General features: G+C 37.5%; 3 protein-coding genes and 1 non-coding gene across 10 annotated transcripts; 1 reads left to right on the top strand and 3 right to left on the bottom strand.

Moving 5' to 3' along the window:
* Positions 1 to 2,218: 2,218 nt before the first annotated feature.
* LOC112189232 (SUPPRESSOR OF GAMMA RESPONSE 1) lies at positions 2,219 to 5,662 on the bottom strand. 7 transcript variants are annotated; one of them, XR_005806860.1, is made up of 6 exons: positions 4,449 to 4,744; positions 4,093 to 4,279; positions 3,355 to 3,848; positions 2,743 to 3,099; positions 2,553 to 2,661; positions 2,219 to 2,482 (listed from the first exon to the last, which is right to left on the bottom strand). XR_005806860.1 is itself a non-coding variant. In XM_024328530.2 (6 exons), exons 1-6 carry the CDS (start codon positions 5,566 to 5,568, stop codon positions 2,608 to 2,610), a joined length of 1,221 nt encoding a protein of 406 aa, XP_024184298.1. In that variant the 5' UTR covers positions 5,569 to 5,662; the 3' UTR covers positions 2,219 to 2,607. The 7 variants fall into 7 exon arrangements, 4 of the variants coding, with proteins under 4 accessions (XP_024184298.1, XP_024184299.1, XP_040370949.1 ...); XR_002931789.2 differs by having other exon boundaries at positions 2,219 to 2,476; XR_002931790.2 differs by having other exon boundaries at positions 2,219 to 2,471.
* Positions 5,663 to 6,718: 1,056 nt separating this feature from the next.
* On the top strand, positions 6,719 to 6,790 carry TRNAD-GUC. Its single transcript has one exon. It is a non-coding gene; the product is annotated as a tRNA-Asp (tRNA).
* Positions 6,791 to 8,112: 1,322 nt separating this feature from the next.
* Positions 8,113 to 10,980, bottom strand: LOC112188778 (serine/threonine-protein kinase STY13). The gene is made up of 6 exons (XM_024327987.2): positions 10,289 to 10,980; positions 9,815 to 9,947; positions 9,522 to 9,717; positions 9,011 to 9,135; positions 8,757 to 8,915; positions 8,113 to 8,682 (listed from the first exon to the last, which is right to left on the bottom strand). The coding sequence occupies exons 1-6, from the start codon at positions 10,417 to 10,419 to the stop codon at positions 8,368 to 8,370; spliced, it is 1,059 nt and encodes a 352-aa protein (XP_024183755.1). The 5' UTR covers positions 10,420 to 10,980; the 3' UTR covers positions 8,113 to 8,367.
* A 184-nt stretch (positions 10,981 to 11,164) lies between these two features.
* On the bottom strand, positions 11,165 to 13,785 carry LOC112188779 (ribosomal RNA-processing protein 8). Its single transcript, XM_024327989.2, has 9 exons — positions 13,560 to 13,785; positions 13,396 to 13,457; positions 13,035 to 13,086; positions 12,812 to 12,926; positions 12,576 to 12,670; positions 12,133 to 12,239; positions 11,936 to 12,050; positions 11,796 to 11,840; positions 11,165 to 11,681 (listed from the first exon to the last, which is right to left on the bottom strand). The coding sequence occupies exons 1-9, from the start codon at positions 13,728 to 13,730 to the stop codon at positions 11,610 to 11,612; spliced, it is 834 nt and encodes a 277-aa protein (XP_024183757.1). The 5' UTR covers positions 13,731 to 13,785; the 3' UTR covers positions 11,165 to 11,609.
* Positions 13,786 to 14,144: the final 359 nt, after the last annotated feature.

The raw sequence follows: 14,144 nt of genomic DNA, 5'->3' as shown, positions 1-14,144 counted from the left end.
TGAATCAATGACATTAATTAATTTAATTAGGTGACAAAAAAAACAGCTATTTACCTTTTTTTTTTTTTTGAAAAGGCTATTTACCCTTTTATATGTGTCTATAGATTCTTTAACCAATATTTTTCTTCATTTCATTAAATTTCATTCCTATAATTTTTCTTTCCAAATAGCATTAATATATTGAATTAGGTGACAAGAAATAAGCATTAACTTTTCTTTCCAAATATTGATTAATTCATACAAAAAATAACATTAATAAATTGAATTTGGAAAATATGTATGTCCAAATTAAGAGGTAAGAAAATATTTCATGTTTGTAACCGCCATTAATTATCACGTCTAATCTAAATATAAGGGAAAAACAAACAAAACAATAATAAACTCAAATCTAACATTTAAATTCTAGCTACAGAACACAAAAGAATATATATATACACATACACACACACACACAATCATATGAATATGTATTTTTCACATTATATTTTCAAAATTTGTAGGAACCCAACAAAGTTCTAATTCATTTTTGAATCAAATCATAACGATTTATTTTTAGAAACTCTAGCTAGAGTATTACATTACATGCATTTCCACTGCCTTGAATACAAAGCGCAAATAAGAAAAAGTGGTATATATACTAATATCACTCATTAAAAGACATCCATGCTCACTTCTTAAAAAGCAAGCCTATTGACTAGGGCTAGGAGGTTTTGTCATGTAGGCCAAACAGGCTGCTTGAGCAGCTGCTATGTTCTATGACTTAGATGGATTCTTGTTCTTTGAACCAATAGGTCAACCCCTTTTCTTCTTAGGTTCAGCATTGTCCATCGAGCCGGTCTTGAGTACAAGGATACTACCCAGATCCTCAACTAATCCCAGGGATTGAGCAGTGAACTTGGAGCAAAATTCCGGCATTTTGAACTTCTTTGTGGGTGCATCAGTGCTCAAAGAGTTAGCAAAGATCGAGCAATTAACAAAGTTCTAATTAAACAATGTGCAAATCTATTGATTGAATTACATGAATTTTTTTCTATTTATTGATTAAAAATTGTTGTTTACATCTAAGCGTGAGTGTCAAGAAAAGAAAAAAAAAACCAAATATATATATATATATATGTTGTAGTATATATGATTCTCATGTACAAACATGAGTCATAGTATAAATGTCTATATCATGTATACAAATAGGTACTTGAGTGTATAATATAGGTATTGTGACTTGTGTGACAAGCTTTATGCCAAAGGGCAACAAGCATGGCATTTTATCATCATCACAGCCACCATAGAAGGCTGCAGCTGTAAATGTAGAGGTTATCAAATTGAGTTACTCTTTGAGCTTTCACACTTGTAATATATCCCTATAAATACCTCTTTGTGTGAGATAAATAAACACACTTGAATCTCTATTCTCACAGAAATTTTACTCTCTCTCTCTGTTTATCATTTCATACTTGTCCTCAAACAATATATTTGTTTTTTTTAAGAAGAAAGCCAAAATAATTTAGAGTCATTAGATTTTAAAAGGATAAGTCAAGAATTACATGGCATGACGCCTCAATTCAAGGCCACAAATCGTAGGCCTCATTGAGGCCAACAATCATTTTCCTTTAAAATGCTTGTGAGATCATCCCTAGAATGCTTGGGAAACTATGGAGTATTGTTATTAGCCCTGAGGGTCGACATCTATATACTAATGTGAATAGGTAGCAACTAGCAAGCCTACTTCAACGAGGAGTACAACCCCTTCACCTACAAGGCTACAAGGATTTGGAAAAGGCCGAAATGCAATAGGTACTGGTAGTTGCCTTGTTTGTTTGTTTGGCAGATTGCAGGCATGGTAATAAGAATAATATTTTGCAAGTGCGCAGCATTGACAGATGATTCCATCAAAGTGACAAACAAATAACACCAAATGACAGATTCAAAGAGCATAATTTATAGTCACCGAAGCGTAGTATCAACATATCAAACAATAACACATCACACTCTACTTGATAGTTGATCACTGTGATTACTTTTAGTTATGCTAAACAATACTAGTAGAAGTAGGTATATATGTAATAGAGGATACCTGATGTAGTTGGTTCCAGAAAAAATGAGGAGAAAAAACAAATTAATAAGAATCAGATGTACGAAGTTACAAATTTGATACAACAGCTAACAGAAATCTGGATACAAATTTGATACAACATATATATATATATATATATATATATATATATATATGGCACATATCTGCTATTGCCAATGATGTAATAGTTGCTACAATGGTTTTCAAGTATCCCAAATACCATGAGATGCTTTTCACTACGATAGAAGCAATACATGCATACATCGTTTGCAAAAACAGTTTGATACAAACAGCTGAACTTGATGGTTAAAGTAGCAAATACACTCATTAGCCCTAGGTTGATCAATCTGATCTCAGCAGCAGACAGCTTAGTTCTGCTTACTTGTAGCTCCATGGTCACCTGCCCTGAGACTTATAAAGCTTGCATAAAGTTTGCCTCATTTTCCATTGAAGAGCATCTAAGTATTTATAAGCCGTTTACCTAGAAGCTGGGATTGAACAAAATTGGGAATTCAGTTTCATTCCCGGAAGCTCATTCACAACCTGTCCAACCACTCAAGTATACTGTCTTGGGAACAAAACTGCAAACCCTGCATTATCAATGTTACTATTTAGATAAAATATTTCTTCAGAAATCTCATACGCAGAAGAAGGTTAAACACAAAGCTTACAGTTAGCTGGAAATCTGGTGGACTATCAAACTCGAGGTTCTCAAGGTCAGGGATTCCAAATGCTGTGCTGCTGTTTCCAGTTACCCCGTACGTGTTGTTAACACAGTCACCGTTAGATATGGGATTCAGAACTGGACCATTTAGAGGAGTGGAAGAATTAAATGTCTCCTTGCATAACAAGGTGTCATCGAAGCAATTTAACCCGCAGTATTCATCAACCTGAGATTCGCCTGCCAACCAGGTAGGTTGCCCCACATTGTTCTCAAACTGACTATCAAGTTGAGGGACATGAGACATACTGTCCTCGAACTTCCTAAGTTGGGCATATTGAGATACTTCCGGGACATGTTCTGCTACCTGTTCCACAAAATAGATTGCAGTAACGGTTCAGCAAACTTTCAGGAAACGAAGCAAAAAGATTAGAATTTCATTTTATATTCCACATCTTAGAAAATAAACTTCTTTTCCTATTGTAGTTTTCTCTTAGCAAATTAGCATTATACAATTACTATAGATTGTCATAGGCATATATCTGAACGTGGTAAATAGTCTTCTACTGAGTATATAGATAGCTTGCACACAACACAACTATAGACAAAAGTTAATCCCAACCTTGGCATAGGAATTCTGCATATATTCGTCAGGACCAGCATCACACCAAGCAGATTCCTCTGGTGCAGGAGTAGTCGGAGGATTTGTTATGGGGGTAATTGGAGAACGTTGAAGCACATAGGATTCAGATTCTTCAATGACCAAATTGTGATCACTCTTGTCAGCCTGCTTTGGCTGTTGATAGAATATCTTCGACACCACATATTCACCTTCTTTCTCATCTTCTGTACTTCCCAAATGATACTGATGCATCACCCAGTCAGTCTTATCTGCTTTGGACCCTTTGATTGAACTTTTATACAGCACCATGATCTTCTTCCAGCCCGGATGAACTCCACTTCTTATAGCCTTGGTCTTCCCGGTCTTGTGCCAACGAACAGCCTGTGCGGCCAAGTCATGCTCTTTGTCAATCTTGCGACGCTTCCGCCGACCAGTAGAATATGCATTACATGTTTTATGAAAGAAATGGAAGCTACTTCCATCTTTCTTTGCACCTGAAAAAAAATCAAGTTAAATGATCCTAATATTAGCTTTATGAACTAAAAAGAAGAGGCACACTGTAAACTATTCAGTATTCATCCTTGTACCAAAAGGAGAGGAAGGACAGTTCCAAGTAGTCATTTAATTAATCTAGTCATATAATTTTTCACTATCAGTAGTAGATGCACCAATGCAAAGGTTAATGCGTGGGAATCATGTCATATGAGAATATGAATGAAGCTTTGGGAAGCTCCTTACCAGGAAGGTTTTCAGGATGAGTGTAGCAAATGCCGATATCCCAATCAATAGTTGGGATGAACTCATCAATAAACATGTGTGGTTTTGAGTTTCCAACACCAACTTTCGCAGCTAAATGTTCTATGAGATCAGTATCAGATGGATCAAACTTCACACCAGTCGGAAAGCCAGGCCATTCTGTTGAAACCTACAACAGTAGAGTTCCAGAAAACACATTTTTAAGAGATTGTACAACTTGCATGATATAAACACCTCTATCTATTAAGCCTATTCTCAGACAAACTTCAAATTCATGGCAAAAGAACACGTGTAGAACTCAATCATATGAACATAAACAGAACTCAAAATTCGCTTACATCGCTGTTGCTGATAAGATAATGGCATTTTGGACACTCGCGACTCGCTCCACAGTCTTTGATTTGAGAAGCACAGTTTTTGACTTTGTTTGCAAATCCTCTGCTGTTGATCAGCCAAGCCCTACAAGAATTATATACTGCATTAGCCTCAATTTCAATTACATTACAGTTTTCAGTAACAAGATAAAGTAACCAACAGAGAAACCACGTTGGAAGACAAATTAATGAAACTCTGCAAACATGAACCATTGAAAAATTTAATAGAAACTCCCAACATCATCAATTCCAATTGAATGAAAACGAAAGCCAACATTATAAAAGTCAAAAGGAGAGAGTTGAAATGGGTCTCTCAGAAAACACCTAGAAACCTACATGAAAATGAAAGCCAACATTATCTTTCTTGTCACACCCAAATGAAGACCCCAAATTTCAACCCAAATCCAAGCATTCAAGCCAATGAAAACACAAAGTTAGAATCTTTGATTTGAAAAGCACCATTTGTAGTTTTGAAGTAATTAAGTAAATTCTCTGAAGATGACCAGCCAAGCCCTACAAAGAAATTTATACTCTATTAGCCTAAAACCTGATTGAATCTAGAACCAATTTTAGCTAGAATGCAAAGTTGTTGTGAGAAACAGAGGAACCCCTGGCATAGAAACTAAAGAGAGTATTTCACACACGTAAAGCTTTGATTCACTAAGAAACTTTCAACATCACCCATTCCAAAAACCCAGTTCAATCTTAAAAAGGAGAAAGCTGAAATGGGTAAAGCACCCAAAACGCCACTAAAAGTGAAAAAGTTTCTATTTTTGATCATGCATACCCAAATCCACACGCTAAATTCCAAACCCATTAACCCAGAAAAGCCACAATCTTTCAGTCTCAATCAAACCCAGAAACCAAAACCCCCTAAAACAAAATCAAAAAATTACATTGAGGGGGGGTTGAAGAAGATGGGTATCTCAATCTGTATTCAGCTAGCTTCCTCAGTTCTCAATCAACAAGAACAAATTTTTCACCCAAAGAAAAAAACACCACCACCTCCTTAAAAACTTGGTTTCGTTTGTTTACTGTAAATATATGTCCGAAAACTGAGGTGTTAATGTTCTCACCTCGCCATTTCTCCGGAGTTGAGAAGAGGATGTCACCTGGGAGGAGCACATATATAGAAAGAGAGAGAAAGAGTGTTGTGTGTCTTAGAAGCTCAACCCTTTCTCCACTGGAGTAAGTTAAAGTGGGGGGAGGGTGTCTGGGCGGGAAAAAACCCTGCTCCGAACCTCAGGTTGGGAGGCTAGAATCTTTCACTGACGAGGCCCACATAATAGAAACAAATATTCAATTTTGGATTTCAGTTTCGATTTATGTATTTCAAATTTACAGAGGTTTCGGTTAATTTCTGCTTTTTATCTTTTCTTCTTCTTTTTTTGGGTCAAATATGCATTTTATCTTTGAGTTGGTGATCTCTACCCCATCTTTTTTGGTGAATTGGGTTAACAAAGTCACGATCGATGGTTGTTGCTACGACCTGCACATCGAGTAATAATAAAACTTGTCATATTTGATCTTTTAAGCCTTTAATTTTCTTTCCTTACTTTTTTGATTTGAGCTTTTAATATTGCTGAATAAGTCACTCTCTTCTCATCCAGTTGTGTAAATAGTACTTAATTTCGTGAATATTAACGGAAAACTTCCGGAAATTTCAAAAAATTTCGGACAAAAATGACATAATATAAAATTTTCATTTCGATATTTGATATTATGGAAAATTCGATGAAATCCTGACAATTTTTTTAGAGAAATTTGAATCCTTGTTTTAGAAGGGGTGTGGTGGTGGATCCCTTAGTTCCGAGGCTTAGGTTCGGGTGGACGGAGCTGAGGTTTGTGGAGCTTCGAAAGTCGGGTCAGTGTTATTAAGGTAAATTCCCGGTCGGGGCTACTTGCTCTCCAAGCTATAGATGGAAATGTTTGTCGGGAAGTGACGTTTCTGCCCTTTTGGAATTGGTGTAATGACACGGTGTTGGTCGTTTTGATGTGACTGTTATGTTGACGAGGGGAGACTTTTGGGACCCACAGTTGACGGAGCCTTGAGGCGGGGGGTATGGTTCGGAGAACGAGGCTGAGGCTTCTGGAGCTTCGAAAATCGCGGCAGTGTCATTATAGTAATTATGTGCTGGGAGATGTAACAGCTACTTGCTCTCCAAGTTATACATAAAATTATCTTTTACGAGATGTTAAGTTTTATAAGCTAAGAACGAAGCTTATGTCAACGTGTCGTTGTAGTATAGTGGTAAGTATTCCCGCCTGTCACGCGGGTGACCCGGGTTCGATCCCCGGCAACGGCGATTTTTTTGGGTTGATTTGTACGTTTTTTATCTATTTGTTTCTACATTTTGTTTTGTTTTGTTTCCCATTTGTGTTAGGCTCTCTTGGATGTCCCATTTACGAATATCACTACTTGTTTAAGCATGTCGACGATCGAGCATCACTGTTATTTTAGCAGAGAGTAGTGCAAAGAGAAACAATTGAACCCAAACCAGGTCGGGAAGACTGGCTCATTTTATCCCGTCAAGAAAACCCTCTGCTTGCATGATGATCCAACGGACTGTACTTGCGAGGAATCCTCTGTACAACCTGATCCCATAGGCGTTTCATTCCTTTACTCCTGTCCAGACCACAGACACGGGTACGCAGCAGCGTTTCAATCATTCCTTTCCCGAATGGGTGTCCCACAACCGCAGCACTTAACTATATCCTTGATAAACTATTTCGAGTGATCCTCACGGCCTATCCCAGCGAACCATTCTTGTGTTAATAGCCGACGTGACTGTGCTTTTCCCGGGTAGTTTTCATCATCTTGTTCTCGTTGATAGACTTAAGTCGGAGTCAATGGAGAGTCTTGGTATTGGCATCCTTGGGAGTGTCTGCCCCTGCAACTAGATCTTCAATTGAGAGTTTGCAGCAAGTGAGACTTGATAGTTTGGAAGAAGCTACTATCAAAACGAACCTGTCATGCAATATATGTAAGGATGACTTCGGTGCTGATCAACTAGTTGTTCCTTTGCCTTGCACGCACTGTTATCATGTAGGTTGCATTGTCTCATGGCTGGAGATAAATCACTTGTGCCCCTTGTGTGGATACGCAATGCCAATTGTGGAACAGGGTGAGCCTTCAAATTCATAATGGAAGCCAAGAGATAAAAAAGTATATTCACCCTGAAGTGAGGCAAATTTTATTAGCTAATGTGTTGTCCAGTGATTTTTGAATTCCTTTGTATCATCTAGTGTTATTTGATAATGAGGATCATGTCATGTTATTAAAAAAAAAAAATTTGATTTAACTTTACTTGAATCGGAATTCGATTTTCCTGACAATGACGATTTTTGTTGATTCTTCAAACCCTTCAACCTAGCTAGCCAGTAACTCAGGTTCAAAATTAAATCACCAGGAGCCGTGACAATCAATCTGAATATTATAGTATCAATTTGATTCAACTCGTAATTGAATTGCAATTCGGTTTTCTCTTTTGCAACGGATGTTGTTAGTAGGACTAATCACTTTTCCAATGTTATAAAACCATAGAAAAATAAGAGTATGAAACTGTACATTATCATCCTCATAAAAGCAGCAGAATCATTTGATCGTTAAGAACATAATACAATATTGTGTTACGAAGCTCGTCAATTGATTCAGATTATGACATGATCAGAGGAGTTATCTTCAATGGGAGCAAAAGGCTTTTGGATGAACCTTATTTTTACAATGTCACTACATCACATCAACGCCCGACTCCAGAACTCTAAATTCCTACTGAGTTGATCTCAATCAGACCAAACTAAGGTTAAGAAAACTATCCCAATTCAACAGTAATATCAGATAGCTAAACATCTCTTTTCTTAAGACTAGCAGTTTATTTGAGTATCAACAACACATGTTAAAGCAGAAGAAAAAACCTTTGGGCTTCTCTTCCATGTCTGCTTTAGGGGTTTCGCCCGATTCATTGTGTGTAGCCATCAAAGAACTAGTACCGGGAGACTCAGGAGGCAGTACAGCATTATCAGATCTGAATATCCGTTGGGGGATTGCGGGTTTTGATGGTGCAATAGTAGAGAGATAATGCATAAGCATCTGTATAATTTGGCTAAAGTTGGGCCGATCATTTGGATCCTCTTTCCAACAGGAGGTTACTATCAAAGCCAAATCCTCTGGCAGGTCTTCAGCACTTGGCCTCACATTCTGAAACAACGTTTATGACCTCAGATTTTGATGACAGAGGAGACACTTCGTTATGAATAAAATTATGTTGTTACCTTAAAAGCAGCTGCATATGCTGCTTGCAAATTTGACATGCCTTCAAAGGGCAGCTTATTATGAATGAGTTCCCACAATACAATTGCAAAGCTATAAGCATCCACCTTATGATTGTAATGCTTCTTCTCTCCATGTCTTAATGTAACTGTGCTATAAAGCTGCCACCAACAATAATTAGTTTTCTGATATAAAAGGCCGCTCACAAGACGTAACATTAACATATGTTTAACTTTTGAATCATACAATGCAGTACCTCAGGAGCCATCCACCGGTATGTCCCAGTTTCAGCAGTCATCATTTCTGTTAATGACTCTTCTCTTGCTAAGCCAAAATCCGCAAGTTTAACTGTTTTATGGTCTGCAGTCAAAATCAAGTTCTCTGCGAAAAGGACAGGACCAAAATGTGAGATCCAAAACAAATCCTATCTTCAGATACAAAAATTTGCTTTGCCAGTAAGAAAATTTTCTTACATGTCATTTACGCGTTAGAACCACCTATGTGCCAGGAAAGTTGGACATAGAAAAACCAATAGGAGAAACAAAGCTAATGGTATTACTGATCATGCAGTGATTTAGTAAACAGGTCTCTGATCATGTTTACTACCGGATTATCAGCTATCTTCTAGTGCTTAACAAATGATCCTTCAGTTTGCTGTATTCCAGAAATGTTAACAGATACACTACACTAGTTTACTCAAACAGCAACTTTCTAGTTCAAGCAACAATCAACCAAATCTTCATACAATTATAAAAGTAAATCTGTACCAGGTTTCAGGTCCCGGTGAATGATTCCATGAGAGTGTAAGCATTCCGTAGCACGAGCAATATCAAGTGCAAACCCAACTGCCACAGGCATGTCCAAGCACCTTGGCCGCATACTGAACAAGTATTTGCGCAATGTCCCCCCAAGAAGAAGCTCAGTCACTATGACCATGACAGGTTCTTTGCAGGCACCAATGAACTGGTAATACACAAAATACAGAAGCCCAATCAGACATGCAAACATATACGCCGACTTAAAATGGACGAATACTTGAAACGAAAAGTTAGACAACAACCTTCACTAAATTTTTGTGCTGCACTCTGGACAACATAGCCACCTCCCTTGCAAACCGTGCTTCTCTCCTGGCAATCTCTTCTGGGGTCTCTCCTCTATTGACAATTTTCACAGCAACATTTTGGTTCTTATATCTGAACAAACAAAACCAGAACTAACAGATTAAAATCCATCACTGTATTCAACACTTACTATCATAAAAGACCATAATTGCAGTTGCAGAACAATAAAGCTGGGATATATTAGAGTGCAGAGTTCAGATCTTTAACTCTTTCTAACCCCACTCATCAACCCCACAAAACTGAACCAAAAACCGAGCTTTGAAAACTATCATAACTTCAGAAATCCAATCAATACTTTATCAAGATCCAACCTTTCTGTGACCCAAAAACAAAATTCATACTAAATAATAATTTGATGAACTTGAAAAATGAGTAAAATCCAGACAAAAACACTGAGAGTGAGGTTGACTTACTTTCCTTCATAGACTTTGGCATGAGCACCCTCCCCGATTTTGGGCCCAACAAAAAGATGCTTTGGATCGATGAGCCACTTGGCATCCAAATCAAAACTCCCAACTGCATAAACCCCATTACCAGATCCCATACTTCCTCTCCAGGCTCAGCTAAACTCAATAGACTGATTGAGACTAAACAAATATGTAAATGCCCTTTTCGTGTATGATCACATTTCAGGTAAACCTGGGAGTATTGGTCAGTTTAAAAATGGCAAACACTAGAAAAAAGGCACAAAATTTACATTAAAATATGTGACCGTTCTATAGTCTATAATAAAAGGGCATGGCGTAGCAGGTCTCAGAGAACAGAACCATGCCCTGAAATCAAGGTTGCAGATCCCACAAATCTAATGTGTGCCCTTGTTGGGGAGGCAGAGAATAAAAAGCTAGATGCTAGAGGCAACCACCAACAGACCCAGAATTTAAAAATGGGGATAAAGCTCAGGACCTTTTGAGCTCTGTCAGTAGAAGAAGCAGAGCAGAGATTTGGGAAATTGGGAAAGAAGGAAAGGTCGCCACCAAAGCAAATAGAGGGGACGGGGGGTAGTTGGGTTTTGGGAATGATGAAGGTGGCGGTGGATGTGAGGTAAAAAAGTCTAAGAAAAAGTAGAAAAGTTCAGCTGGAAACTTCTCCGCGTATGGAGTTTGATGTTTCCAGAACAGATAAAGGCAGTTGAGTCTCTGTCAGAGAATAGTGTACTTGTTTACTCTGTTTCAAATATTGACAAAAAACGGTCATTTATTTAAATATTTTCATTATATCACCTCAATTTGTTTTAAGTAGAGATTTACTCCTGTCAAATAAATCAAACCAAGTCTGAATGAAAGAACAGGTAACAAACTCTAGCACAAGTACATCAATATCATTTGAGTTCAAAGGATTAGACAATCTCCAAAATTCTCAAGTCATCTGAAATTATGCATGGCAAAAGTCTACGCTTCACTAATTTATGCATTAACATTTTTCGACCAAAATTTATGCATTACATTAGGCACATCAGCTTATAAAGAGTACAAGGTGACACAGATATACGGGGGCAAGCAGATGATCAATTCCCCCCATTGCCTCCATCCCCTCTGATCGAGATTAGGCTCTATAAGCAGATAGAAGCTCGCAAATACCCATCTATTGGACGAAAGGTTCTCAATCTTTTGGGTATTTGTGTGACCGTATCTCGTATAAGACCATTTGTCCCTTGCCGTCTTCGAATAATTCCATGCAAAAGTGATAAGGTTCAGCATTCGCTATAATCTCAGCGGGTCATACAGGCCTTCCATCTCAGCGGCGCTTATACAGACAAGGTTTCAACTCGGGCCAATCAATATCCTTTTTCTTCGAAATTTGCTCCTCCTAGAGAATAAAAATGTACAGATTTTTAAAAATATTGAACCTTGCAGGACTTATACAGAAACATTTATATGCAATAATGAATTCAAGACAATATTTAATCTACAAAAAGCTAACCTTTTTCTTGAAGTAAAACAATATAAACATCTTATTTGAGAAATCCTGCAATAATCCAAATGAGTTAGCAAACTCGGCAATTTAGCATAAAGAAACTTGACCAACAACCCATCCAAGGAAATGAGAGGAACATAAAATACCTTCGCCACAGAGGTAAATCCTAAATCACAAACTGCTTTTGTGAACTTCTTGGGGTCTGCTCCTCCAGTATTGGAATCAAATCTGCTCTTCACTTCTGCTATCAAAAGCCAGCCACTGTGAAAAACAACCCATCAGTTGGACTAGGATATCACTTGGACAAGATAATTCAAAGTTCAAAAGAACATTGGGTACAGACCGTGGCTTAAGAATTCTGTGTGCTTCGTTAAGGTAACTTGGGAAATTAGTCCCCATCAATGACAGGCAGAATACAGCAACATCTACTGATGAAGAGCAAAGGGGAGTCTGCAAGTACACAGAATGATTTCTTAAATTCTTTGTATCCCTTGTGATGAAAGATCTCAATTGATAGGAAGAACAAAAGAAGTTCCTCATTTCTATGCATTACCCAATTGCCGATAGTTTGGGAATACTAAACTTTATGCATAAAAATTTAGGATATATTTACACAGCATGTACATGAACATAACACATATAGGTTAAACCACATTTTCACTTTATATAGCTGCGTCATTCCAAGCGTAAAAGGACAATATTATGCAAAAATTTATGATCCATAATTTTTTTATAAATTGTTGCAGGAATATGAAACATATTAATCAACTCAATGAAAGCACATACATTTGCCATATCACAAGAAATTACTGAAGGATCATTTGAAATGAGATCAAAGGAGAAAACTTTGTTCTTCACACTTTTTGCAAGGCGTGCATCCCCTGGAATACAAAAGAAGAGATTACTCAAACGCAGAATCCAATTCATACCAGTGAACATATGACAGATGTGATAGTATATAAAACTCAGTAATCTTTCATTGGAATAGTGAACGGTGGTAATTGGATTTGATTAAATCTTACCACATCCAAAATCAGCCACAACTAGAGACGGGCTGTGATCTTTTAGCCATTTTATAATTATATTCACCGGCAGCTCAGGCCAATGCGACATTTGCTCTTGATATCCTGCATGGTACTGCCAAAGAAAGTAAGTAAAATCCATTAATTCTCAAAGTACCATTGAAAATAAAGAACAGAAAGAAGTTCATCTCGACTAAAAAAAGTTCTTATTTAGAAATCTTACTGTATCAAACAATGTTGGGTCGTCATTGAAATACTCAAGCGCCTCTTCCCCACTGAAAAAAAAAACAAGAAAACAACATCATGTTTTGTTCGAATTCGCATAACATTCATTCATCTAATACATGTGGGACACATTAAAACCTATCTATATCCTAAAGGTAAATACTTGTATTAGCATTGACAACTCAAAAGGGCACAAATTTGATCCCAACCCAGATCAATTTACTCAAAAACAATGAGAGTGACTTTAAAGCTTAGAAATTTAGCCCAAAACTGAGCAAAGCAACTACTTGGGTTCAGTAAACAAATCCAAACTTTCAAATTACAATTTAAAAGTAGTGTTGGGTATAAGTAGTACTTACGTGCAAGTGTAGAGCTTCTCATTAAGCATTCTGAAGTGCCCTCCTGACAGCTTAGCTTTCATCTGCATCCAAAACCCACCATTCCAAATCCCTCAATCTCATTCTTAAACATAAGAGAAGTACAGAGCATCAAAACGACTGCGTTTTCAGAATTATAGACAAACCTTATCGAGAAAACTGGAGGAGTTGGAGACCGGTCCCTGAGATTTTCTGCGCTTAGAAGCTTTTGGGTTTTGTTCTTCTTTGTTTTCATTGACTCTTTCGGGTTTGGGGTTTTCGTTTGAAGCTGTGTGGCGACGCCTCTTCGCCCCTTTTCGCTTTTTGCTTGATTCCATTCTGCTCTCTGTTGCGCTCTTCTTCTTCTTCTTCTTCTTCTTCTTCTGAGCTCAAACCTAGATATCAGTTTGCTACCATTTTAAGGGTTTTAGGTAGTTGGGCTAATTACGGTTTGCAGTAATGGGCACAGAATAAGCCCAATGATAAAAAGGCTTCCGAGTACTCTAAATCCCATTTTAAGGGTAGTTGGGCTAATTTGTAGATTCCCTGATACAGCTCATTTCAGGTTAAAGTGGCACGAACCAACCCAAAATCAGCCCAATGATAGAACGCTTCCAAGTACTTTAATGGGTCAATCCTAATTTACCAGCCTGATTAAAGTTGTGTAAGTACGCCTAGCTAACAAAAGGCCCAAAACTGTAGTACTTTATAGCCTATGTTAACTGTAGTTGGGCTAATTGATTGCTCAGAAA

The sequence above is a fragment of the Rosa chinensis genome, chromosome 2, assembly GCF_002994745.2.
Source record: "Rosa chinensis cultivar Old Blush chromosome 2, RchiOBHm-V2, whole genome shotgun sequence".
Taxonomy (NCBI): Eukaryota; Viridiplantae; Streptophyta; class Magnoliopsida; order Rosales; family Rosaceae; genus Rosa; species Rosa chinensis.
The sequence above is the reverse complement of the archived record's forward strand: the minus strand, read 5'-3'. Positions and strand labels throughout refer to the sequence as shown.